We start from the raw sequence: 27596 nt of genomic DNA on the forward strand, positions 1-27596 counted from the left end.
TACTGGAGTGTTTTTCAGAAGATTAACTAAACCTGCAGAGAAAAATACAGGCTCATCAATCATAGTTTAATATTTGTTTAAAAATAATAATAAAACAAGAACTTACAAACTAGCAGGACGACACAAGGAGCAGGAACAGACAGAGACAAGTTCATGGGGTTAAGCGGGATGTAACAGGAGGATCCAGCAAGGAGTGACCAAAGGAGAGGTGGTAAAATACTGGAAGTTTGAATGCTAGGACAATGGACCAGTGCTAAATTGAAAACAAGGTGCAGGTGTGAGAGGAGAGCAGAGGGTAAGGAGAGAAGAGAAACAGAGAGAGAAATGGCAGAGGAGAGCAGAAAAAAAAATACCTAGTCAAATCTAGCTGTGATAAAAGCTAGCCAAACATAGACAGGTTGTAAGTAATACACATAATCTAACTAAAATAAGAATAAAACAGAACAAACTGATGCAATCACAGAAAGAACATCTAAGGCAAACGCAGATAGCAAATAAAAACCCCCAAAAATCCTGACAGAAACATGGTGGTGGCAGCGTCATGGTGTGGGGGTGCAGGGAAGCTTATCAGATTTGATGACAAGGCGATTGGGGGTAAATTTAGGATGATCCTGGAGAAAAACCTGTAAGACGCAGCAGAAAGACTGGAGAGGAGAGTCATCCTCCAGCAGGACAATGACCCGAAACAACACGGCTTGCAGCTGTAAGTACACTGAAAGGCAGTTCTACAAAATACTGACTTCCAGGGACAGGTGTGTATCCTTTTCGATTGCACTGGACCAGCAGCTTCCTGCGGCCATAAGCGGGTTAAGATGACGAATGCATCCTTTTCCTTCCACGTCACACTTAAGCGCTTTTGTGTTGCATCAGATAAAATCCCAGTGAAATACGTTGAGGTTTGTTGAAGGGGTGTGAATACTTTGGACACATGTCTGCGACCTAGAAAGAAGTAGGTCGGGGGCCAGCAGAGACCCAGTGTGTCTCCAGGATGTGTTCAAATGTTGCTTGAACATGAATTAATGAAGGAATGAGTCCATGTAATACAAATGTCCTCCCAACCTTTGAAGTGTGAGTTCAGTTTATTAGTGGCAGAAAATGTCAATAAAATCTGAACACATGAAACTTACAAAAACAGCACAGCATCAGAGAGCGACCTTATCGATAATGAATGCTTCTGATTTATTAAATGAGTAAAAAAACAAACCATGAAAAGAGAACAGCGTACATTACAGAAAAGGTCAGCTTTTGGTCACATCAAAAGTACTCCCAGTACTGCATCAGAGTTGATAATTATATAATAATATAGATTTGTTTCCTCTGCTGTGTGTCTGTTTTCAGCCACTTAGAAACTTCACTTGAAGGCCTTGTTTTGTACATTTGTAAGCTCTTAATATTTAAAGTATACCTTTAATTTCTAGTCGTCACATCAGGAACAATATTAGTTGAAAACTTTATCCTCTAAAAAAACACGTCAGCATTAGTGTTTATCTACATTCAGTCAAAAATTAAGTCATTTTAACCTATTTATGTAAAGTGATGGGAAAAAGTATTTGCGTCTTTACAGATTTCTTCTGTTTTTGCTTTTTAGTCGCACTTAAAATTTTCCACAGACAAAGGCAAAGATAACATGAGTAAATAGAAAAACTGTTTTCAAATTATTATTTCACTTGAGGGGACAAAAAGGTATCCAAACCGCACTCTTTGGAAAACTGAGCTGAACTTAACCAGCCTCACTTCACTGCAGAAGCTCGTGGAAAACGCAAATCAGTTCAAAATGACCTGCCTGACAACAGGAAGTAGGTTAAAAGATCTAAAAAAGGAACACATCACTGACATCTATCAATCTGAAAAGTGTTACAAAGCCTTTGGACTTCAGTGGACCACAGTGAGAACCATTATCTGCAAATGGAGAAAACAGGAAGGCGATGAATCGCCTAGGCGATGAATAACCTACCAACAATACGTCATCAGGGATTCATCCAGGAGCTAACAAAAGAACCAAGAAATACATAAAAACTCATTCAAAGGAGGCTGGACAATGGGCAAAGAGAAACTCACTGCTACTCCAAAACAACGTAAATGATATCTATCAAAAACATCCTACAAGTTCCCAAAGACTCTTGGGAAAACATTTGGGGGGAAGATAGTGGAACTGTCTGAAGGTGTGGGTCCAGTTACAGCTGGTCCAGTTACATTTCAGAAAAAGAATATTATATCTACAGACAAACATGGTGGTAGTGGTAGTGTGGTGGTTTGGGCTATATGGATATAAAGGTTTCTGTCTGTCAGAAAATTCTGTGGGAGAACGTCGGGCCGTCAGTCTTTCACTCCGAGTTAAAAACATTTTGGCTATGCAGCTGAACAATAACCCCAAGCACACTAGCAACTTCTCCACTGAGTGACTCAAAAGTTTCCTTTTGGAGTGCCCTAGTCAAAGTCTGAACCTAAATCCAAATAATTTGCTTCATTCTGACCTCAAACATGCTGGAAAACCTCCAGCGTGGCTGAACTAAAATGATTCTGTACACAAGAGAGGGCAAACTTTCTCCACAACGATGTGAAAAACTCACATCCAGTTAGGTTGTCTGAAAAGAAAATTAGTTTGATGATGTGAAACATTTAAGTGCGACAAAAAAAATAGGAAAAACAGAACAAATCTATAAGAGAATGAAAACTTTTTCACAGCTCTACAAATGTGTCTTTTACTATACTCACTTGAACAATGAGCTACTGCGGTATGTACAGTGTTTTACATCAGACACACCAGTAACAGACAAAACATAAAAAATCTGAGTTAAGCAGGAAACTAAAACTGAACTAAACCTCTGTACAGTTAATCTCTGAACAGCAATGAGTAACCCTTTATGTTTTATACACAGAAACAACTGTACAAATCATACAGTAATAAACTGGAAATTAAACACTTTTAAATTCGTAGTATTTCACCATTTTATCAACACATTTCTATACAGCTGTTTTATTCCCCTTTATCCAGCCACTAACATATTTCACATCAACTTACACATAACATAATTTATGCACTTAATGACAAGCTCTGATGAATCTAAAACTCACATTCACTGTCAAAATTAATAATAGCCATAATCTTTTATGCTACGAGCTCAATACATCCCACTCTTAGATTAGTAAACTTATTGCAGTTCTTTTACTTCTGGGCTTCAGCTGCTCAGAGAAGCTGTTTGAGGCCTGCAGGCGGGTTTCCATTCACAGCCGAGTGGAGAATAAAGTCGAGTACTGACTGCATGATCAGGTGTGACTCTGGTAAACAGGTCGGTACATTCTACTAACATCTGAATGCACAGACATGTGGCCAAAAACAGAAAAAAAGAGAAAAAACAAATCAGTCCAGCACAGTGTGTTCTCCAGTTTTCATCCCTGAAACACACGCACACACACCCACACGCACCCCCACACCCACACGCACCCCTCCGAGCGTCTCACCTGACTCCAGGTGGACGGGATCTGTCAGTATGTCCGTGCGGATGGACAGGACTCGCTACGACGGCAAAGCGGCAACACATTCACACACTCACTTTGAAACACGTTGCAGTTACGACACAGCTCTTCTGGATGTGCTGTAGCCCAGGTTGCCGCTGCCGCTCTTCTGTGTGATTTTGATCGTCGTGGCAACCGTCAGGCTCGGCGTCATGGCAGCGGGGAAGCTGGACGTCACGGCCGACGCGAAGCCGACCGTGGCGCTGAGGGCGGGGGCCGGCTTGCTGGGGCAGCCGTGCTGCAGCAGGACGTCGATGCACTCCTGGCCCCCGGCGCCCTGAGCCAGAGCCAGCGCCGTCTGACCCTGAGCGTCCCGATGCCGCACGTCACAGCCGTACTGCAGGCGCAAACGGAGACAGAAGGAAGCCTGGTTAAAGTGGGACGCTTATGTCTGACCAACACGGTCTTACGGAAATACTGGCATCTCTGAAACTGTGTCATAGTCTGTCGCGACAGATCAACACAAAGTACTGCATAATTGCAAAGTAAAGGGAAACTGTATTGTCAAAAGTATTTACATGTAAAAGTCTGATGCCATGTGCATCTGTGTTTACCCCTTTTATTCTTACAACTTTAAATAAAACTCAGTAAAAACTCTTTTTTTTTGTCTCGTTTTTGCTGTGGAGTGCTTTTCTGTAGCGGGGATGGAGAATCTGTGTAGCGATGATGGGAAGATGAATGGAGGAAAATAACAAAATATACTCTAAGAAAACCTCTTAGAAGCTGCAACAAACTTCAGGCTGGAGAGATTCAGTTTCCAGCAGAACAAGGACCCAAAATTCACAGACAAAGCTAAAATTAAAAGTTTTAATTCAAATATTTACGTGAGCAGTCTAGTTAAAGATGACCAATTATGCTCCGTTGAACAGGTTAGGATATATGGGCTCTGCAAAAGATGGTCATTATATTTTCTGCACAAAATTATTCTTAGATAATGAGATTTTGCCTATTTTGAGCTCCTCTCAGAATGAATTGTTTTAGGGCCTTTTGTCACTTTAAATCCAAATAAGCTGCAGCTGGCCACGCCCCCAACTCAACATTTACACTCACACCTGAAAATGTCTGCAAACAGATGCGCAATTATACAGTCGTACATCTTTGAAAAGAATAAGTAGAGCTTCCTGCACAACCAACAAGAATGCAGGAAGTAATTTCTCTGTTTGGGTTGCTAGGTAACGTTACAGTGTCCATCGATTGTGACTTAACAATCAGGACGTTTTTGAAATTACTCATTCTCCAGACAGCAAAAAACAGTAACTTATTACCAGAAAATGGCTGGGCGTTGTTTTCAAGCACTTGGGTTGTTTTTAGAAGAAGTCGAGGCCCAAATGGAAGCATAAGAAATGTGCAATATGCGACTTTTGCATAATAGGTCCCCTTTAAATTTGAGGCCTATGCTCAATTGAGGATCTGTTACAAGATTTGATAAAAGAATGGGCATGAATTTCAGTCTCGAGATGTGCAAATCAGGTAGAGCTACACCCTAAAAAAAGGCTCAACTAAAGCTAAAAGGTATTGAATGCACATCCCATCTTCTGATCTTTATCTGTAAAATCATTAACAAAACATATCAGTTTCCCTTCACTTCACAAATATGTGTTAGTTCTTCATAAAAGAGAAATAAATAAATTTCACAATAGTGTTTTTAATGCGGTATGAATACTTTTGCCAGTATTTTAAGTCAGACTTGGCAAAAATAACGGCAGGATGACTAGAGGGGAAGAGTAACACACCCAGACCAGAAGCTGCGTCATCACCACATCAGCCTGCTGACAAGCAGCATGCAGGGCAGAGCCAGGCAGGCGGAGTGCGAGCAGCGACCTGGAGGGGAGCGACAGGAAGGGCGGGGCGTTGATGTCCTCTTTAGTGCAGTGGGCCAAAAGAAGCAGCAGCTTGGGCAGATTGCGCTCCATCACTGCCAACAGAAGACGGCCCGACATGCTGATGTCTGGGCCCTCGCTGGGTGTGGGAGGAGGCAACGGCGCCACAAACAGTTTCTGCTCATATTTGGCGCGGATCCACGACTCCCGCTCTTCTCTGAGAAGGTGCAGCAAAAAATAAATAAACAAAAAAAAAAATACAGGAAAAAGATTAGTTGGTGGAAATATTTAGCAAACATTCAAGCAGTCGTTGATTTACCGTGTAGCGTCAGGCGCTGGTTTCCGGTGCCCCATTGTGCGCGCCTCCCATATACTGTTGACCATGTGGTTGCCGATGGCGCTGAGAACAAGGGTGAGCTCTCTGGGCAGATCGTCGAGGGCCAGCGAGCGGACCCGGGACAAGTGGGTCCCCAGGTTCCTGTGGATCCCAGAGCACTCGATGCAAATGAGAGCGCCCAGGTTCAGGCTGGCCCACGTCGGATCTACAGCAGGGATGAGACACAAACAGCGACTCAAACAACAGCTGAAACTGAAGCAAAGATTTAAAGCGGTTGTGTTTGAGTAAAATATGCCACGCATCAATATTTCATACAGGAGTAAATTATAAAGACGGAGAGAAATTGGAGAAGTTTTGCTTACATTTTTTTTCAATGTGACTTTTTTTTTGCATCCTTCTGCTTAAATTATATTTTAATCAGTTCAAGTCTTTCATAACAAACACAACAGATTTGGCTCATAATCAGAAATAATGTAATTTTTTTTTCTTTTGTTAAGTTGTTTTTTTTTAATGACTGTATAAGAACTGAAGTCAGATCACGTAAGCAGGATTCATCAGCTGGCCTTGATACAAGAGGAAGTCTTTTAGAATTGCAATTAATATTATTAAATATGATACATCTTTTATTTTAGAAAATAAAAAGAATTGTGTTGAATACTTGTGATGCGTTCACTTGCTCGGTTGTTTTCTGGTTTTGAATATTAAGCTCATAGTTACAGATCATAGTTACATTATAATGCGCATCATATCTTATTGCTACATCTAGGAAACCCGTATGGGGTTTAGTCAGGGTGGATTAACACTGTCACAGTGGGACCCATAAGGTTGAACAAATACACTCCACATCAGCAAACCTTAAGGTTCTGTAAGTCTTAACTGAGTCTCATTTGGATCATGATTTGAAACTTTGTGCCACAAAGTTTCAAAATATATCCTTCATCACATCTATACAGGAAATTCACACAGGGCCATGATGTGACCCAAAGGCATTCCCATCTGTTCACAATCGTGACGTCCATTTCCAACCCACGCTTAAATGTTGGCACCACTAAAGTAAAAGAATATAAGTATTCAGAGCTTTCTGTTAACTTTTGGTATCTAGATCTAAATCGTTTGCTTTCTTTACAAACTCAAAATATATTTCCTGTCCAACAAAAAATAAATAAGAGGTTAGTATTCGTCATATCGTCATATCAGAGCTGGATTGTCTGTGCAGTAGAACAGAACTGTGGCTTTAAAGGGAAAAGTAGAAAAGGAGCAAATATTACTAACTTGGAGCATCACAGTCGACGCAGAAGTTGTTCCCTTTTGCATTGCGGATCGCCTGCAGCGCCACAGCTTCACTTTGGCTATTCTTGCGATCCTGCAGGAAACAAAGAGCAAACAGTGAGAAAGGAACGATCAGCATGCCTCTTTGGTTTGAAATTGTTAGTTTTATTGGCTTTATAGACTGAAATATTAGTTTGCTATGCTTCCGTGAGGTCATTATATGCTGGTCATTATGGTTGGCTGTTATTTACCTTCCAAGCTTTTTGTTCTGTTACTTTGAGATCTTCATTAATTTTACTATAACTTATTCTCTCTTGATCTCCTTATCTTTTATCCTGTGGTATATTATATCTCAGTATTCTTCATTACAGAAAGTTATGGTTAAGGGAGTGTTGGCGTGGTTGTGTGTGAGTGTATGTGGATTGCTTTAATGTGTGTGGGTGTTCTGGAGGTGGAGGGAGACTATATGGTCTCTGTTATAAAATGATATAGTCTTCTAGAAATAAAAAGTACTAAATAAATAAAGATCAACTGATTTTTCTAAACGTAGAACTTCTTTAGAGATGCTTCCTATCATGTCAAACTACCTAAACACACACTCAGTCCTCTACCATGCATGTATTCTGCCATAGTTTTCTCTACATTTCAAATAAAGGTTTCATCAGCCCTCTGTGTGGTGATATACATGTTATATATGAACTGTGGTGAGCTGCTTGCCTTGTTTTTGCTGCTCTCACACAGCTGCAGGCTGGCCAGGATCTGGCTCTCGATGGCTTGGACCCAGGAGTCCCTCTCCTCCACACTCTGGGCCTCAAAGTGCCACGTTTGACCAGTGCTCGACACAACCAGGAAGTCAAAGTTGTCCTCCTCTGAGTCAGACACAAGCAACTTTTGAGTTCATATAGTGGCGTTTATCCTTCTCCTGCAAAATCTCAAAATAAAATCTGATGGAGCAAATTTCCCCTAGACGTAAAAACCAAAATTATACTTTTTGGCTACGTGCGAAACATTATGTATGGAGAACAACCTTAACCTTAACATATTATCCCCAAAGTGAAACATGGTGGTGCTGATTGCTTTTTTCAGTGAGGAAGACGTTTAGAGTTGAAGAGAAGATAGATTGAGCTAAATAAAAGTCAACCAGGGAAGAAAATCTGTTAGAGATATTTTTACCCTTAAGCTGTTATAGGGGATGAAGAAAAGAGAGATAGCCGATGTTCATAGTGCACCAACACTATCAGTAAAATGTTCCAAAGTTATGAATAAACAAGTAATTTTTATATTAATATTAGACCATTTCGTTAAATATTCATACTGGTCATATGAGGAGAAGCAACTAAACACTAGTGAGTAATTTAGTCACTCATTAACAGAATTAACATAAATTAAATATTTTTAGAAACATGTTGCTGGCTAGTTGTTCATTACCTGTCTTGCTTACGTTTCTTGAGCTTCCAAAACTTTTCAGCTTCCACATTTTCCGTTTAGCTGCAGAAAGCAAACAACAAAGTGAAAGAAAAAAATTCTTAGAATTTATAATGCACATTTAATTACATGTCCTGACAAAACGGTGAGAGTAAGAAGTGTTAGAGCATAAATATTGCTTGCAAAAACGTCTTTAGATGCTTTCCTGTACCGTCGGCCTGTCCCACGGCTGCGTCTCCTTTCTGATTCATGCTCTTCTTTCTGCGGTGCTTCTTCCTGTCGGTCAGTGGGGAGGCTGAGCCGACGTCTTTGGTAGAGGAGGAGCTGGAGACTCCCTCGACTGCAGAGTCTGACCACAAGAGAGCAGAAACAGGACGTCAAGAGCTGCTTTAAGACAAATATCCTGTAAAAATGGTCCTCTGGTGAGCTCACCAACGCATTGGGCGTGGTTGGACAGCGTGGCCGGGCAGCGCTGGACACCAATGTTGCTCCTCAGGAACAGAGCGCCTCCCAGTCCTTCCACCTCCTCCACTTGCATGAGGCCACTTGTATTTACTATACAATTAACAAATTACACTACATATAAATATAAATATAAATATAAATATAAATATAAATAAATGTGTTCGTTCTAAACTGTATGGGGTTTTAATGCTTTCTCTGTCAGTTCGTTATTTACAAAAAGGGAAGTTCAGCAGAATAGTTATTTTCTATGCAATTTAACTTTATAGCAACACGGAAGGGTTTCTGCAAAGTAACATACTTTTTCTATCAAAATGATGGCAGAATGACGATTTGAGCTCGCTTTGCGTTCACAGAGCCAAACATCAAAACATCAGGCTGACAGCAGAAGCTGCTTTGAAGAAACTGGGTCAAGCGTCGAGACAATAACCTTAAGTAACGCAGCAACTCTACAACACAGAGTCATAAATCAAGCAGTTTGAAAGGTATGCATGCATGCTGGATTATTCTGGCTGCATGATTCTGTCTGAATGCCTTTTCTCGGAAATGGGGGGAGCTCATTTGGAGTGCATGTTCGCTTTGCACGAACTCTGCTTCTGAGCATACTGCATGAATTTTCAATAAGGTTGAGGTTGGGATCATTCTAGAAGTTTGATGCTGACCCACTTTATCCATGCCAACTATAGTTTTTAGATGTGTTGGAGATAATTGTTCTTTAGTGACACAAAACTCTGTCAAAGATTTAACCAGCTGGTTGATTTTTGATGAAGTGGAGTTATGGGGAGGCTTCTTTAATGTCAGAGGCTGCATCAAACAGAGAACAACAGTCTACCACAGCAGGAGCAAAACATTTTAGTAGATGTTCAGACCTAAAGTAATATATACTGGGAAGACAGCTGCAAATTGCTGAAAGAGGGCTGAATTGACCAGCTGTGGAGCAATAAAAGATATTTAGATTTTAACTTAATTGAACCTCCTAATGCAGCCAACTCACAACTTCAATTTTGATAGTGACACAGTGAGGTCTGGCATGTATTGATGTGTCTTTGCCCTGTATTTATCCTATATTTAGTATTTTATATTTTAAGTATTTAATATTTAATGTTATCCTATACCTTTGTCTCAGTGTTGTTTTTACTGCTTTATGATTTTAACAGTTTTGCTAATGTTTGTCGTTTACTGTAAACGTGTAAAATGTTGAATCACCACTAGGATGTTTTTGTAAATGAGAATTTGTTCTTAATAACTCACCTGGATAAGCAATAAAAATCCTTTTATGTAGAATTTAAAGACAGACAGAGGGAGTATTTTTGCTGTAGATATTGACTCTAAGCATTTCAAAGATGTTGCTTTAACATCAAAAATAGAATTTGCAAGAATAAAGCAGAAAACAAGTCGTCTTCTTGTTCTTCCATGGCTGTTACTAGAAATAATGAACTGTAGGATTGCAGCTGTGTAACCTAAGATGTCTTTACCTTCAAGATTTGTGTGTGTGTGTTCATGCCTGCATATTCGGGTTGCAACTAACAATTATTTTAGTAATCAATTATTCTATAGATCATTCTGAAAATAAATAAATTAAATGACATAAAAATGTTATTATCTGCTATGCGATCTTAACATTCCTTTAGTGAAAGCTTGATCATTTGTAGCAGAGGATGTATTGGCAGCAGCTAAAAAATGCTGTCTATCAATGTGTTTATTATTTTTTTAATTAGTAATTGGAAACAAAAGGTGCTTATTTATTTTTCTTTTTTACATAAATTGAACCAGGCAAAGCTAAAAATGTCACTTGAGGATTTTTGAGTTGAACATGTTTACAGACAAATAAGATTTTTCATTTTAAAGGCAAAATGTAGTTTTTGTACAGCTTTCATATAATTTCTGCTCTGACTGTGTTGCTCTTTCAGCAAATGGCCACTTTTAGAGTCTGTACGCTCCAGGTAGCGTTTAACTGATTGCTAAATTAGTTGATGACTTTTTATTTCTACGACTGATTAATCACAATTAACTTGAATAATCGTTTCAATCCTGCTGCAATCCTTGTGTTAGTGACATAAAACTCTGTCAAAGATTTAACCAGCTGGTTGATTTTTGATTAAGTGGAGTTATGGGGAGGCTTCTTTGCAGAAGGAATGTTTTTCTTACATTACTTCTGCAGGTAAACAAAGCGGGTCTTTACCCTCAGGTCCCAGCACATCTTTAACCCGCCCATTGAGCCCAGCAGGGGGTCCACATGCAGGCACAGCACGAGGGGGGCGCTTCCCCGGCACCTTGACAGTCACCCGAAGCAGGTCCATCTCTTTCCCCGGAGCGTTCAGCATGTACTCCTGCCAAAGCAAACACCGGACACTCAGTCTCTCCGACACCAGCGAAACGATTCGCAGGACTGCGTGAGAACACGCACACTCACGTTGACGCTGGAGTGGTAGGAGAGGATGCCATCGTTGGACAGTGTGACATATTTCTTTTTCCACTCTTTGTTGAGCGAGCTCCCACTGCGCTTCAGCAAGATGCCCTGATGGCGATAAAAAAGAAGAAGGCTGAAGGAGGAGAATGTATTCCTAATGTCTGCTGCGCTTGCTTCACACATTTTGGTGCCGCGAAGACTCGCTGGGCGCCAGCAACACCCACCGTCCATTCTTCACGCTGGCATAGGAGATTGCGGCGTGTCATGACTCAACATGATGAAACTAGCTTCACACAATCTGAGGCGACTGCTGGTGCCTTGTCCTCAGCTGAGGGTCATCAGATACATCGTATCTGCTCCTGTGTCGCACACAAATCCGTGTCCTACCTGTTTGATGGGGATGAATCGCCCGCTGCCAAAGTCGCCCTTAAAGTCTGCACTCCGTCTGTTTGAGTCGCTGCCTCTCCGTCCCTGCGCACAAGGAAGGAGGGAAAGGCTGCATCAGTGGCAGGAAAGGAGTCATTAGTTGGGACTATTATTCAATAAACGAGTGAAATACATCTGCTGGAAAGCTTCTGATGACTGGAAAGGCTGACACTGAACAGAGGCAGCAGCAAATCTTCTGTACTTTTGATTTGTTTTTACAGCTACAGTTCTGATCAGCCGTTTACACGCCATAGTAATATTGTCTCTTAAAGATTTTTAGGTTGTTCTTTGTCAGCATGGACTTATAGTGCAAGATAGAGCTTTAACTGCGGTTCAAGACAAGATTCAGTGAACAACTTTGAGTTTATTGCAGATACGCAGGGTCATATTTATAGGCTCAGATTTACACTTGCACCCCAAAGATACATACAGTCAAGGAAAAACATTGAAATAATGAAAACGTCTGATATATTAGGAGTTATAGACATTTAAAAGAAATCTTAATGACAGAAATTTAAGTAACATGAGTAAATAATAAAAACAGAGTAAATAAAGGTTTATAACTTTATGGGGAAAAAAAAAAACTAAACTAACAAATAAAGGACACCCACACATATTTCCCCACTTGAGCTAAATCTCGCCCTGATGTTTCACATCAGTTACACATGAAGGGAATATCATTCATGAAAAACAAAATGCTGCAACTTGAGCCTGATGAGGGGTTTAAAGTGGTATTGTAAGAGCGTCATCATTCTGCACATTATGTTTCTGAGAGTGAGATCATAAGTGGAAACCAACACTTCTGTGATGTTGCTCTTTAGACAGATAAGCTGAAGTACAGAAGAGAGAACATTTTTGGTGAAAAATAAATACAGCATTTCAAGAAAAGAACTGTATACCAGCTGTGAAGCATGGCGGTGGAAGTATCATGACTTGGGAATGCTTTGCTCCAACACCACACTGTAGTATCCAGCAGGAATCCTACTGAGTATTTCTTAAGGGAAAATATGAATCCTTCTACTAAAATTAAACTGGTGCATAATCACACATTGCAACCTGATAATGACCCAAAACACATAAATCCACCCAGGACTGGCTTCAAATTGGAAAATGGAAAGTCCTGGGCCAAGTCAAAGGACAGGAAGTGACCTCACTAGATGCTGCTGTGTGACTTGAGATGGACTGAACGTTCAAGAAACCCATCACAGATTTAACAGACGTTTCTGAAGTGTCTCATTCCAGTGAATTCAGCCAAACGAGATCAGACTTTTTTTATTGGGCTTGCTTAATATTCTAATTGTCAGCGAAACAGAATATTGGACTTTCATTTAGCTGTAAGCCATAATCATCAAAATTAACAGTAATAAAACTTGAAATATTAATATGGGTGCAATAAATCTAGATAATATTTCAGTTTAGCTTTTTAACACCCGCAGCTGAAATAAATCAACTTTGTAGAGCTATTCTGATTTATGTTGGAAAAAAAAAAAAAATAAAAAAATAAATAAAAGTCAAGGCTTTAGCAGCACTCACCACAAATCTGGGTGTGCGCTTGCGGACGCTGCGGACCGACCCAGGCACACCGCTGTCGCCTTTCTCCCCCCTCAGAGTTCTGGCAATCTCTTTATGGCTGATCACAGGAGTGGAGGGAAGAGACGAGGAGTAATCGCTGCTCTGGCCGCCGTTGCTGGCCTACAGAGAGGAGAGAGTCAGAGCAGAGCGGAGGAGGGAGACGAGTTTAATCCAGCTGCTCTTTCCATATCTGAGACATCCTCACGGAGAACATACATGCAGGAGGTTATATATGGTTTTACCTGTCCTGGAAAGACACCAGACACTGGAGTGGAGCCTCCAGAGTGACTGGGAGAGTTGGGAAGAGATTTACAGGAAGCCAGTAAAGCGGCTTGCTTCTTGGCTGCCATGATCTTCTGAGCAGCTGTTGAATGAAAATTTAAGGGAAAAAAAAGAAAAAAAAGCTTAAATCCAGCTCTAAAAACAGAAAAAAATATCACCCAGATTTATGCACACACACCATCGTTAAAGACTCTGTTCACATTGAGGCCGTAAGTCGCGCAGGTTTCATAGTAGGTGCAGCGGCGCACATCTGAACACAGCTGTCTCGCCTTGGCGTCGTCAATCACTCTGGGGTTTGTGCTGCTGATCTTATCTGGAAAAGGCACACAGCAAGCATTGACTTATTTTTTAAAATATTTTATGTAATTACAGCTTAAAATGAACATGTCAGATGTTCATATAAAGAAAAGTTTTGAATGAAAAAGAATAGCTGGAAGAAAAATAATCTTATATATTCTACCCTTTCTCTCAAAAGTCAATTCGCTGTACCATCAGTAGCTATGCATCAACCAACCATCCACACAGACGGATAGAAGGTAGTTCAGCGTTTATTGTCTTGCAAAGGGGAAATTCAGGTGTAGCAGCAGCAGAAAATATGTCTTTATTTTCTTAAAAGTAAAAATTTGTCTACTCTCTTTGGTTTCTATAGACAGATTATTCCACAAATTTGTTCCACAAAGACAAATACGACATTCAATTTGTTTAGTTCTGACTTTGGGTTGTTTTAAAGTCTCAGATCCTCTCAAATTATAAATGCCATCTCTTTTAACAAATATTTTTTTGGATCCATCTTGAACAGATGTGGAATAGGAGAGCCTTACCTTGAGTACCAACAACTACAAAAGGTATCTCAGTGACGGGCCGATGCAGAGAAAGCTGGTGGTAGAATTTGTAAACTTCCTGAAAGCTGGCCTCATTTTCCAAGCTGAAGACCAAAATGACAGCATCCACCCAGCTTGCAAACTAAGAGATGAGAAAGAAGACAAGCAGAAATCAGTGTACCGGAAAATGTTTGTGTTGTTGCAGCAGGTTAGGTCAGTCTGCAGCATACCTGAGGCCCAGGAGGCTCCGTCTCTTCTCTGATTATCAGCAGGTGACTCTGTCCGTCCACCAGCACGTCCTTTATGAACTGCCGCCCTGGGCAGCAGCACAGATTCTATTCATTACCTCTTATCATTATCCTTTTCAATTTAATATATTAGTATGATTCAAACTGTGTACATCGCTTTAGAAAAGTATTAATACTGTATATATTTTTTCATATTACAACCATGGAGTTCAGTGTATTTTGAACGGACTTAATCTTTTATAGTTGTGACAGGGGAAGGGAAAATGATACAAGGTTTTGAAAATTTGTTATGAATGAAACTATGAATCTGAGGTGACTTTAGATGGCAATCTGTTGCATTTATTTGTATCAAACTAATAAGGCCTGATAACAAGTGCAAGTTGCTCTTTCCATGTATAATTTTAACTCCATTTAATAATCACTGCATCACTTTATGTTGCCTTGTTACATAAAGTCCAACTAAAACACACTGAAGCATCAGCTGCAATCAGACAGCTGCAGGTGAAGGGAAGCTAAACCAACCCTCTGCGTTCTCCTCCGGCTGGTAACTTCCTGTCAAGTGTCTGTGGACGAGGGCGGACTTCCCGCTGCACAGACCCCCCAACACACCCTGCAGCACGCACACACACACACACACACACAGACATCAATCCAGCATCAAGTCCGTCAGAGAGGTTGGCAAAAGCTACCCGGTGGCCTGAAGCTTACCAGATGAAGCTCTTGAACAGCTTGACTCATGGTCCATTCTTGACTGCTGGTGCAAACGACTGAGGACAGAGATTGACAGCAATAAAACAGAGAAAAGAGCAGAAAAGAGCTATTATGTGCAAATGCAGCACAGTACTGCCAATTAAATATGCTACTCAGTATGTTACAAGATGCAGAATGTGAGCAGAAGAACTGACAGTGTTAGACGACAAAGTGCTGAATTTGTTCAGAGGTCAAAGTTCAGTTTTGTGCCGCTACCTGCTCCCACAATTCTAGTTTATATTTACAACGACCAGCAGAGTGAACTCGCACATTAGAGGGTGAAACAGCTCTACCAAATATTTAGATCAGGGGTGTCAAACTCATTGTCGTTTGGACCAAATCAAGATCATAAATGCTCTTAAAGGGCCGTTTGTGCCAGAATGTGTCGATAAAACCCACTAAAAATACTAATAAACTCTTAAAATTAAATGATATTGAACATTTTTTCAGTCCCTACAGAATTTCTTGATGTTTTTGCAATAAAAATCAAAGTGCTTGTGGTATTAATTCGGAAATATTTGCAATATTTGTGCTTATTTATGATGGTAAATGCGACTTTTTATTACTCACTTTATAGATCATGGACTATAATCTGACATCAATTAAGACTGAGGTAGCTGTTTAGTACAAGTAAAGATTTTTGAGAAAAATCTGCAATAAACTGTAGTAGTGCAAAAAAAAAAAATATGCGTGGATTTGTTGATTTTACGTGAATTTCCACGATATTCGCAAGAAACTGGAGGGACTGATCAATACAATTTGGTAGAAAAACAGATAAAACCTGGATTGATTTGATTGATAACATGATGTTTAAGCACACTTAATGTTTAGTCTAGACTCTAGAGGGCCACATAAAAAGCTACGGCGGGCCGGATTTGGCCAACGAGTCTTGAGCTTGACACATAGTTTAGATGGTTATTTTAGATTTATTTACAGAAAAATAAAAAATTAAGTTTAAACTTATAGGACAGAACGGGCAACCACACAAAGAACTCCGACTTTCCTGACTTTCTTGTGTTTCTCTACAGGATTTAGTATTTATTTGCTACACAGGAAACAGGCAAGAAGAGAAGTCAGGGAGGGAAACGTAAAAAATCAAACCCCCAGACGGCTGAGTTGAGGATTAATAGCCTCCATCTGAAGGCGCTCCCTCCACTTCCATACCATGTCTCGCCTCAGGGGAAAACCAGACGTCAGAGTACAAAGAGAATGCCTGATCAAAACCTCGGAGTGAAAACAAGAAATTCTACTGTTAAACTCTAGCTGTATGCTCTTGATTAAGTAAAGATCTATTCCTCCAGAGCTCCACTGTTCTTCACTCCACGCTCACAGCTGAATGTGTTTGTCTTCTAGCCTTAAATGTGTGGAGGACCTCAATCAGTTACCACCATAATGACCTCTCTGGCGTCTGAAATGCGCTCGATGTAGTCAGATTACCTTTGATCCACAGAGTCTAATTAGTGTGGCGATCCTGTCAGATTGAATCAGTTTCATCTCGCGGTTCCTGATTTATGGCGATTACAAGAGCAGGATTTCGCAGTTGAGTTTCAGACTGACACATTTCAAACAAAAGGTATGTATGAAACATGCAGTTATGAAAATGTATTAAACTAATTGAAGCTGTGTAAAAGCAAGGAGTACATTTTTTAAATTTTAAATAAATAAAAAAATGTAAAAAATTTAATTATAACAAACTTGCCAAACAAAAAGGAGTTTGTTGGGTTTAATTCAGATGAAGCATCTACTGTAAGTAGCAGAAAAATGGCAGGAATGTTTTGCAAACTGATCCCAGAGTTTGTCGGTAACTCCTGCCAATCCTCCTGACGGCCTGTCTGCTGTCAGCAGCACGAAGGGTCAGAGGTCAAATCTCACCAGCAGGAGTCAGAGAGAATGAAGCGTCTTTATCTCTGATCCAACCGTAAAGTCAGTCAGGTTCAAGTCTCTATCAGGCAGAAAGCATTCAGCATATCTGCTTGTCTTCACTGGGTTTTACTTCTTAGTGCAGACATAATGGAAAATTACCCGTCTACAACAATAAGGGCTTTATTCTTTTAATTCATCCTTAAAGCTTGAAAGCTAAAGTAATCAGTCAGCCGAGGGGGTCGTACTTAATTTAGTTTAATGTAGTCGATACAGTCTGCTGTGCTTCGCTTGATGTTCTGCTATTAACAGAATAAAAACTGATTTCTGAAAGATAAAAAGAGCACAAAATAGTATACAGTTATGCAAACAAACTTTGATGATCTCTAATTAAAGCCTACCATCCGTTGTATAATATCTTGTGTGCTAAATCAATAGATCGCATTATGCTGTTTGTGAATTTGTAGATTTATTCTCTGAAAGAAAACCCTACATAATTCAGAATAAGAATATTTACTCCAATAATGCTGTTTCTTTTACGGAAATGCTACGGCTCTGTTTTTGGATCAAATGTCTTTTTGAGTTTGGAAATATCACTGGAGGGATTTGACTTTTTCTGGACAACTTTACTGAGAGGAGGCAGAAATGCGCCTCAACAGGAATGAGGCCATTTCATCTGCCAGCTCTTCAGAGGCTTTACGTTACATGAAAAATCTCCTCATAACCCACACTTACCCGGGACGTTAACAGCTCATAATAAATTATTCTTGTGTTTGGTTGGAACCGCATAAGATGAGAAAACCATGTGGAAACTTTCTAGTGCTCTGTTGCTTTTATTATTATTAGATCAAAATATTAGACAGTTTGATAGTTGAACTGAACTGGTTAGGGATGTGCTTTGTGTCATCCGAATCAACAAGTGTGAGATTATTGGCGTCTACTTTACTGCTTACGTGCAATGATAATAATTTCCCTGTTTTGTTGTACATTCAGCTTAGGAAAGCTGCTGCTGTAGGAAACTACAACTATCCATTAAACTCACTTGTCTTCAGAGGTCAAAGAGCAGGAGGTGAGGTACACCCTGGACAGGTTTATTGCCTATGATGCATCAAGGAGGATCCTGTTACTGGGTTTTAATACTGATCTGAGAAAAGTAATGAGTTGGGGGTTTATCGTAGCGCTTTTTCTGTTTACTACGACCCTTTTATAAAATTAAATGCTAGATCAGAGGCCATTCTCCTCCCAAAGCTCTTCTGTAATGGCTGGTGCACACCAACAACTGGCTGGTATCAAAAAGGGGGAATCAATAATTGAAACAGTAAAATTTCTTAGGTTTGGATCTCACCCAGACATTGATTAAACTCTCTCTTCCTTAGTTGCTTGTTGCTACATCGATTCACTTGTTTAACTTTTCTCTTCAGCAAACTTCAAAGCTGTTCAGATCCATTCAACTTTTCCAAGTGCTCCTAAATCTGGTGCTAATCTTGGTTCTTGTGTTCTGGTTTAGATTTTATGGCTTTCTTAGGAAAATGTTTTTAAATGTTTCTAATTCTGTCTTTATGCCATTGATTACCTGCTTTGTATTTCTGTGGCGTAAGAAGATATATTTGTGTATCTGATAGTGTAGCACACACAGCTGGATCTGATGGAAGAAACTGAAGCTGTAATTCATACAAGTTCACCAAAATACATGGGAGAAACATTCATGTACTTCTGCTGTTTTATCGAGGTGCACAATATTTCCATGACACACTCTGGAGACCCTATTATCATCTGACCATCTAATAAACACCACAGTATGACTGCCTCAGTATTCCTGCTGATCATGTCCATCCCTTAGCACCATTATGAGCCATGTTGCAAAGCTCAGATCATCACAAACCTGTCCTTGAATATGACAGTGAGTTCATCGTCCTTCAGTGACCTGATTGGTCACCAGATCTCAGTCCAACAGAGCACCTTTGGGCTGGCGGTGCAGTAGAAGATTCACAGTATGGATGCACGGATAATTTATGGGCTGTGAGGACAAACAAGGAATTTGACTTTTGTTTTCAAGACCTCACAGCCTGCAGAAATAAAGTATAAACAGAGAAACAGTATCTGTAGCAGCTGGTTTTTGGAAATGGTGCTTTGTAGCATAAAGGTCTGCACAGTTTGTGTCCAGGATGTGTGGGGTCTGCAGTGATTTTTTGCAGCCCCTTTTCTTACCTGAAACCTGCATGAGTAAATTATGTGATTAACCTAAATTTGGTCTAACAAAATTAGGTTTTAGTAAAGATTAGGTCAGTGGTTCCCAAAGATTTTCTGGGCCCCCCTATGGATTTCAATAACCCCCCCCCCCCCCCCAAAAAAGAAAAAAAAATCAACTGGGCACACACATAGTTCAACCAGACATAAACCTATACACATATTTTGTTTTCAAACTCCACTGAAGTTTATTTCACACTTCAGGTTGCAACAAAACACTACAAACCATCTTTACACTTTTACGTAAAGTGTTTTCTTTTTTTTTCATTCATCCATACAGCTTCCCGCGCCCCCCCCTGCAATGGCACTGCGCCCTGTAGGGGGCGCGAACAACACTTTGGGAACCACTGGATTAGGTAATGATTTATTTAATAATAAATCATTACAAGTGTTAACATGAGCGACTTTGTCAGCATTTATAATATTTTTTACTGTAAGTCAAAGAATAGCCAAACATTTAGATACGTACAGACTGAATGTGATACTGCGAATCTATGGGTAAAGTATTTGTGGTTCATAGATATTTTGGTCCAATGGCATGTTTTCTGATGAGCACTGCAGCTCTGATTAGTTACAACCCCCCTGCACCTCCTGGTGTTGGTTGGCCACTCATCCATCTGTTTCCATCTTTCTGGGAAAATGAGTAATCACAATTATTTTTTATTTATTTTGAGTAAGACCAAATAAATCTTGTTTTAAATTATGCTTATAGACTAAGATCATTTAAAAGTCACAAACTAAGTTTTATATCCAAACTTATATCCCACATTTTCTAGTGTGTAAAAACGTTATCATACTGAACTTATTTGGCAGCCATGGATGAGCGGCTGAACGATGATCCTCCAAGTAAATCGTCATAGCAACCTGATGCACATGCAAAAGAAAAACTTGACACCCAAATAGTCCCTAACATATCAATCTGCCTGACTCTGTATACTGCCTGACGAAGTCATTCACGGCTGTGTGACATTCAATTGCGATCGGCCCCTCAGAGTCAATACTTTGTATAAATACCTTTAATAGCAATTAAAGTAGCAAGTTTTCTTTACGTTTTCCACAAGTAAGCCTTTCCATCCATTCCTCTTAGTAATACAGCTTCATTGCATGAAGATCAATTGTAAATATCAATTTGATTTCTTTCTTTGGATTTCGGTCTGCACTTTGACTGGGCCACTCTAACACTGGATGTGTTACCCAAACCCTAACGCTGTGATCTAAACCCGGTTTTGGGCTCATGGTCAACATCATTTACAGGGTGTCAAAGTCCAGTTCTCAAAGGTTGGTGTCCATACCATTGCTCTCTGCTACGCTACAGCTAGTTCCCCGCAACAGAGCCTATTATGAATGCTCAGGCTAGTTAGCATGGCTAATGACGGTGATGATTTTTCTAAATGCGGATTTCTGCCCAGGTCCCCCTTGAAAATGAGATCTAGATCTCAATGGGGTTTTACCTGGTTGAATAAAGGAAATTTTAAAAAAGTAAAATAATTGTAATTTGTTTTTCTGCCACACATGATTGATTGGCAGCGCTAAGATCCTAAAATCTTCCTCCCACTCTAATTGGTTGTTTCTGACCAGGAGAGATAAGTTTCTGGAAACAGTAGGCCAGGAAAGAGGTGGAGGAGCTTGATTTATTTTTATTTTTTACAGATTATCCATCTTATATTATACTGCATTATTTTATACTGCATTTTTACATGTTTTAACAAACTTGTAAAAAACACATTTTTAATAAAAGTTACAAACTGCAGCTTTAATACTTTTGCAAAGGAATTGTATATCAGGGAAGCTATCTGAACAGGTTTTAGCTCCACACTCCATAATGTGTTAGGAATAATTGAAGTGTTTTAAACCAAGTTTGGGAAGCGACAGAAACCTCAGACGGAGCCATAATGAACATTGTCTACCTGCAGATGAGAGGCTGCAGCTTTGAAAAACAAACATATTCTGCTCAACATTGAGAAACTGCTTCCAGATGTGCATTCTTGCAGACTGTGTACCAGCAGCGCCAATGACACAGATACAGCATACATAGTCACACTGAGGAAACTGTCGGGTCACAATGTTCTGGGCGGAGTGGCAGAGTCAGCCCGGCTCCGCGGGGAGCCAGAGTCTAACTTTAACCAACCCAGCATCGCCCTCACGCTCTCTCTCCATCTTTGGGCAATCCCCACGCCCAGATCGCCCCCGTCGAGAGCGTCACAGCACAGACCGAGCAGCATCTCTCATTGCTTGCTGTTGCCATGGTAACTCCGTTTTCCAGAAGCCTCCAGTCTGGGTATCCATACAATGAGCGGTCTCTCATGGAGACAGCGATTTGAGTGAGAGGCACTCAGACATGATGTCCACTTGTGCACGCACGACAATTCGGTGCGTTTCTTCCACCAATATTTTTGGAACAAATTAGACTGTTAGTGTTTCTCTTGTCGTCTGAGAGAAACACTGGGTGTTTATTCTGTGGAGCCAGGCTCGTCGTGACCGTGCTGCTGACAACCGCTTTACTTACATTTAAACACAACATGCCTCTGACAAATGAATAGGCTCCATTTGGAGGCTGATTAACCCCACGCACAGAGCAGGAAGTGGCAGGTTCCGACTCCCTTCGCCCTGCCATGAACACTGCTCTGTGTATCCCCAACCTTAATTATTCATGTCCCACTTACCCCCATCAAATTATATCCAGAGCTCACTCAAATCCCGTACTCTTTTGTCTCAGGTCATTTAGGTGTAACAGTGGAAAATTAAGATATTGTTGTGACAAATGCCTTTTAGGTCTGAACCAGTTGCATCGTTTTGTCTGCTTTATTATAAAGCTATGAATTCATCATGAACCATGACTGTTTGAGTAATAATTGTGTAATTCAGCAGAATAGGGCAAAAATAGTTTAAGTACTCGGTCCAGAATCTTGGTTTCAACAAAGGAGATAAAGTTGACAATTAAACAGTTTTTCTTTGTAAAACACAGAAGCAAATGAAGACTGTGACTGAATTACTTTAGTACTAACTTCTACTGATGTCTCAGAAATGTTTCAAACCTCTGTCACACTGTTTATTGTCTTGGTGAGTCTAAGAAAACAGATCGAGTTCTGTCACGATTATCAGGAGTTTGCAACCTCTGGCTCCACTGTGGCTCAAACAAATCCAAACAATAAATATTTTAAATGTAATGGGTGGTTTCAGCATTTCTTTTGTAGAACTTTATGTAATATCTGCATAGAATGTAGAAGACATCAACGGTACAAAGTTAATGATTTTTTTTTACCTTTAAAATCTATCTTTGTTGTAGCTCCAGACAAATCTTATTTTGTAGTAGCTGGAGCAAAAGTGGCCCTTTGAATGAAAAAGGCAGCTGGTCCCTGGTGCATATGAAACTGTGAATTGTTGATGTGTAGCTGCTCATGTTTTAGTAAATTTACTTTCAGAGAGGGACTATATTATCTAAGATTTTTCTTCCTTCTAGCCCTTTTCATTCAAAACTTCAGTTCATATTAATATATGACATACTTATTTTACTTTGGAAAATAAATAAATAAAACATGCAGTCTGTTACTGCATCAGGAAAGAATAAATTACTTTTTGCTGCGCTGTTGTGCTTTTGTTCTTTCTCCATAATTGCCCGACCAACTTGGGCTTAAGGTTTGATGTTTTAAACACAATCACAAACAGGTTCCCCAAAACTGACAGATTAATTAAAAGGCATTTTATCTGCTATGACAGTGGCTTCAAGCATCCATCATGCCGAGGTGAGTTAATCTTCACCAGCACAGACAAAGTATCTGCATAGTAAAGCAATACATTAACTAATGCTATCAGTTTACTGCTATATCATGTGTGAAACATTTGTTGATTCTTTAGCTGTGGCACATACACGTACTGTTGATATCAGATGTTTGATTATTTAGTTAAAGCGGTGCATCTTCAAAAACCATACAAATGTGAGACAGAACCAAAATAATCTAAAGGCTATATTCACTTTGTTTCTTTTTGTAGGCTACGGAAAATATCTAATATAATGATCATTATATTATATTACCCAAATAGTAATATATTACTATTCTGTTCTAATCAATGAATTAGAACAGCTGGAAAGTGAGAATATTTGTATTCTTACACAACATTTTTATGATGTAATGAGCTAGTTTAGAAATAAATGAATTAATCAGACTGAATCCATTGTGACATGTTGGAAAGATATTTGAATGTTAGAAGAAAGAAGAAGGAAAAATCTGTTAAAAAACATATATCTCAAACCGATACGGATCTCTCAGCTCTTAATGGAGCAACACTGAACTGTTTCAGTGTTCAATATCAGGACAGCTTCGTTTCAGCACATCTGATTTTAGATCGGATTGCATTTCCAGTGAAATTACTCTGAAGCCACAAAGACGGAGAGGAAAAGTAGAAACGTTTGAGGGAAACGAGGGCAGTTTATGCTGTAACTGTTCCTTCATGTTTCCACATGTAAAGCGTTCAGTTACAGCATATTTGTCCTAACATAAAGCATGAGCTAATATGAGATTATTGACTTAACCTTAAAAATACTTATTTTTCATGGCATTCACACAAACATAAAAGAATGTAAAATGATCAAACGGCACTAATCTGAAATAGATATCACACAAAAACAAGTTTTTTAGGATTTTCATAATGTTAGAATAATTAATTATTGCTATTTTGATTTTAATACACAAGCCTCTGCAAAAATGAGGTGGTAAGTTTCTACCTGCCTGTGCTTATTGTGCAAAAGGTACTTTGTTTTGTTCTCCTGTTCTTTATGGAGCAACGCTGATTGATCAGTGACAGCTAGCCTGCACATGGCTGCTTAACACACACGTCATTTGAAGTATGCCAACTCTAGTATTAGTGATACCTAATGAGAGAAAGATGGTTGGTGCTTTTTTTCTACACCATCACTGTCTGTCCTTTCTTTCTTTTTTAAAAATGGAGGGAATAGTAGGCGTCTTCTTTAAGTTAGCTCACCAGTAGTGCACAGCAACAGGTGGGGGAGGGGCAGTGCATTGCTGCTCTGGGCTGCATAAAGCTAGAGAAAACAATAGTCTCTGATATATTTAAGATGATTTTAAAAACATTTTTTGAAACCATAAGTTTAAAATGTGGGTATACCTCGATGGGATTCACCAACTCAGGCCTAGTTGACCTATTATTCTTTTAAAAACAGCCATAGTTGGCGCTTCTTAACACTAAATTGGCATACTTTTTAAAAGTGAGTACTTCATATTGTTCTAAACAGACAGAAATAATTTTGGCCATTGCAAGTACGTTGGTTTCCACCTTAAGACAGGAAAGGGATTCATAAATACTTTTTTCCTGCAGATGATTATGTTGTCAGGTCTACAGAGTGCGCTGGTAATGTTCCAGTCATGCAGGCAGCTTGCCTTACCTTCCTCCTCACTCGAACCCCTCTCCACAGCTGGATAGAGAGGAGGTGTGGTGTTGGCGCCTGGTGAGCCCGTTGTACTTTTGGTAAAAATCCCACTGATGAACTTGAGCATCTTGCGATCGCGAGGAGGTGGAGCCCGCTGGATTGTTCCTCCTTGGCTCTCCTTCGCCTTCCTCGGGTCTTCACAGTAAGAGTGCAGGTCAACATTGTCAAGGGTACAACTTGTTCCTTTCCTTGGAGGCCTGCAAACGTCGGGGGCAGGGGGCGCGGGTAAAGACACGGAAACCGCCTTGTACCTCTCCCCCTGAGGGCTCTCCCGGGCCATCACGCCCGAAAAGCTTCCGCTGATGGGGGCTCCAGGCCGGATGAGCGTGCCTCTGCCGTCGCTGTCCGCCCAGGACGCCCTGTAAGGCCCCAGAGTCGTAGCTGCCACTAAGGGAGACTGGTCCCCGATGCGGTTGTCCCTGCGATCCAGAGTTTTAGCCGGGTGATACAGGCTTGTGTTGGTCTCTCTGAGCTCCCTGGAATAAGAGGAGTTCCCTGCTGCGTGAGAACGCATCACAACCGGAGGAGGCTGGCTGATCTGCGACGGGACAGTGAAGGGGAGGCTGCAGCGCGAGCGGCTGTTCAAGTCCGCTCCGTTTTCACCCTTCAGGAACATTATGGGAGGCTCCCGGTAGAGCTCTGTCTTGGGGCGTAAGGCATCTGAGCGAGGTCCCTCCCTGCGCACGCTTCCCTCAGACATTGTCCCTCCATACACTTTGACCATTTGCCTTACAGGTGGTTGTGCAAAAGATGCATCTTTGCTCTTGCCAAATGGTACAATGTCTTTCTGGGGCGCATGCATCTCCCTCCTCTCAGGCGTCTCCCTGCTTTCATTCTTTCCGTGCACCTGTTCCACTTCCTCCTCCACCTGTGTCTTTTCTTTTTGCTCCACTTCCACATACAAAGATCCTTCTTTCTCAGGGACATCTCTCACAGCCTGCTTCTCGTTCTCCTCTGCCTCCACCTTTACCTCCTCCTCCTTCTTCCTCTTCCTAGGGCTCCCTTCCCCCTCTGGAAGGCCCTCCGTCTGGCTCCCTGCAGCATCCTCTGGCACGGCCTCAACCTTCACCAGAGTGAGGGAGATGAGGTAGGTGGTGCGTTTCTGCGTGCTGCCGGCTTGGCTCATTGAGACGGCAGACCTGAGCACGGTGGCACCTGCTCTCTGACCTCACAGCATCTGCACACCTCAGTCATGGCAGGACTGAGGCAGAGGAAACACAAGAGGCGTGAGAGATCACACTGATACTGGGTGAACTTGACAAGAATGCTACTCTCATTTTGAAATCTGATTGAGAGGGTTGTGTATGAGTTGAATTGCTAATCTTTCTGAATATATTCAAGGTGCTGACCCAGTGCTTAAACAAGTCTACACTGTTTTCTTAAATGCCTTCATTAATCCTCTTCAGTACACACTGTTACTATGCTGTCTGTCACTGATTCATTCATAATCCTTCCTCTATAGATCTCATTTTCTAAAAAAAATAGTCCCTCCAAAAAAAAAGCCTGAAAACCCACAATACCTTCAGTTGATTAAATATATTGAATTATTTTAGGTGAAATAAAACTACTTCAGTACAGATTGTCTTGAATTTTCCTCTCATCATACCTTCATTTTCTCTTCCTGAAGATCCATTCACATCTCCATGAAGCTTTGATCTTATGAAGAATTCATCCAGCCATCAGATTACCGTTCATATCAAATGGCATATTAAAGAAGGCTGATAAAAATAGCTCCAGTAGATGAGCCTGAGATAATACAAAAAAAAAAAAAAACTGGTGAAAAAAAAGCAGGAAAAAAAAAGGCGAAATGGTTCACTTGTCACGAAGCGTCTGGCAACAGGAGCCTCCGTTCGACAATGTCATCCATAAAATCATAAGCCCGACGTAAGGGTCACTGAGATGCTTGCCAACATCTGTTGTAATGTCTGCAGGAGAAGAAAAAAGGAGATTAAGTAGGCTGATTCAGGGAGCCCAAGCAAGGCTTTCTTTTTTCGCCTGTATCCCTCCTCTGGAGAGCGGCTCCTCTTGGTCACTGCATCCTCTCCTCCGAGAGCCTCATCCAATTAGCAAGTCAATAAAATGTGTCTGTGAGGCAGAGGAAGCCCACTAGCTCACCAAAGCCGGCCCCTCCTCTTTTTTCTCCCTCCTCCCTCCTCGTTTTTCTTGCTGCCACTGAGCCTTGCAGCTTTCCGCCACCTCGTCGTTATCCTGCTGCACAACCAGGATGCAGCGCCGGCAATCAGGCTGGAAGTGAGGGGGGCTCGCTGTGAGGCGGCAGCAGCGATGGTGGTCCTTGCCCACGTTCATCTGATTTTATCCCGCACCGTTACAACAAACGAGCCAGGAGGGAGAGAGAGAGGAGAGAGAGAGAGAGAGAGAGAAAAAAGAACCGCCTCAGCTCTACTCCTGCCAGCGCATCTGCTGTCTCTAGCTCTGTCTCGCCGCTCTCTCTGTGAGCGTAGCTCCTGCTCTCTCCACTCTGAAAAACAAAGTCATTTTCCTCTGAATAATGAGGCATCTTTCACAAACTCAAGGATCTATGATGACAGTAGTAATAAAAGTTTGTGACATGTATGAGAAAAGGAACATGTCTGAGATAAGAATTGCTTTAAGAACATGAATCAGACTGAATTAATATATGATGCACGTGAATCACTTACACAGATGTGAGATAATATTTTTATGAGATGAGTATTTATTCACAT

The 27596-nt window shown here is 40.7% G+C and overlaps 1 protein-coding gene across 2 annotated transcripts; it reads right to left on the bottom strand.

Annotated features, from left to right (window-relative positions):
- Window positions 1-1060: 1060 nt before the first annotated feature.
- Window positions 1061-27294, bottom strand: LOC102220068 (arf-GAP with GTPase, ANK repeat and PH domain-containing protein 1-like). Of its 2 annotated transcripts, XM_023324792.1 has the most exons (21): window positions 26498-27294; window positions 24847-26092; window positions 15297-15355; window positions 15111-15198; window positions 14571-14656; window positions 14341-14482; window positions 13698-13832; window positions 13480-13601; window positions 13199-13357; window positions 11627-11710; window positions 11243-11347; window positions 11012-11159; window positions 8800-8922; window positions 8579-8716; window positions 8371-8430; window positions 7660-7811; window positions 6946-7036; window positions 5656-5878; window positions 5250-5553; window positions 3555-3853; window positions 1061-3311 (listed from the first exon to the last, which is right to left on the bottom strand). In XM_023324792.1, the coding sequence occupies exons 2-20, from the start codon at window positions 26015-26017 to the stop codon at window positions 3572-3574; spliced, it is 3672 nt and encodes a 1223-aa protein (XP_023180560.1). In that variant the 5' UTR covers window positions 26018-26092; window positions 26498-27294; the 3' UTR covers window positions 1061-3311; window positions 3555-3571. The 2 variants fall into 2 exon arrangements, with proteins under 2 accessions (XP_023180560.1, XP_014324564.1); XM_014469078.2 differs by having other exon boundaries at window positions 1061-3853.
- Window positions 27295-27596: the final 302 nt, after the last annotated feature.

This window comes from Xiphophorus maculatus, chromosome 20 (assembly GCF_002775205.1).
Source record: "Xiphophorus maculatus strain JP 163 A chromosome 20, X_maculatus-5.0-male, whole genome shotgun sequence".
Lineage (NCBI taxonomy): Eukaryota > Metazoa > Chordata > Actinopteri > Cyprinodontiformes > Poeciliidae > Xiphophorus > Xiphophorus maculatus.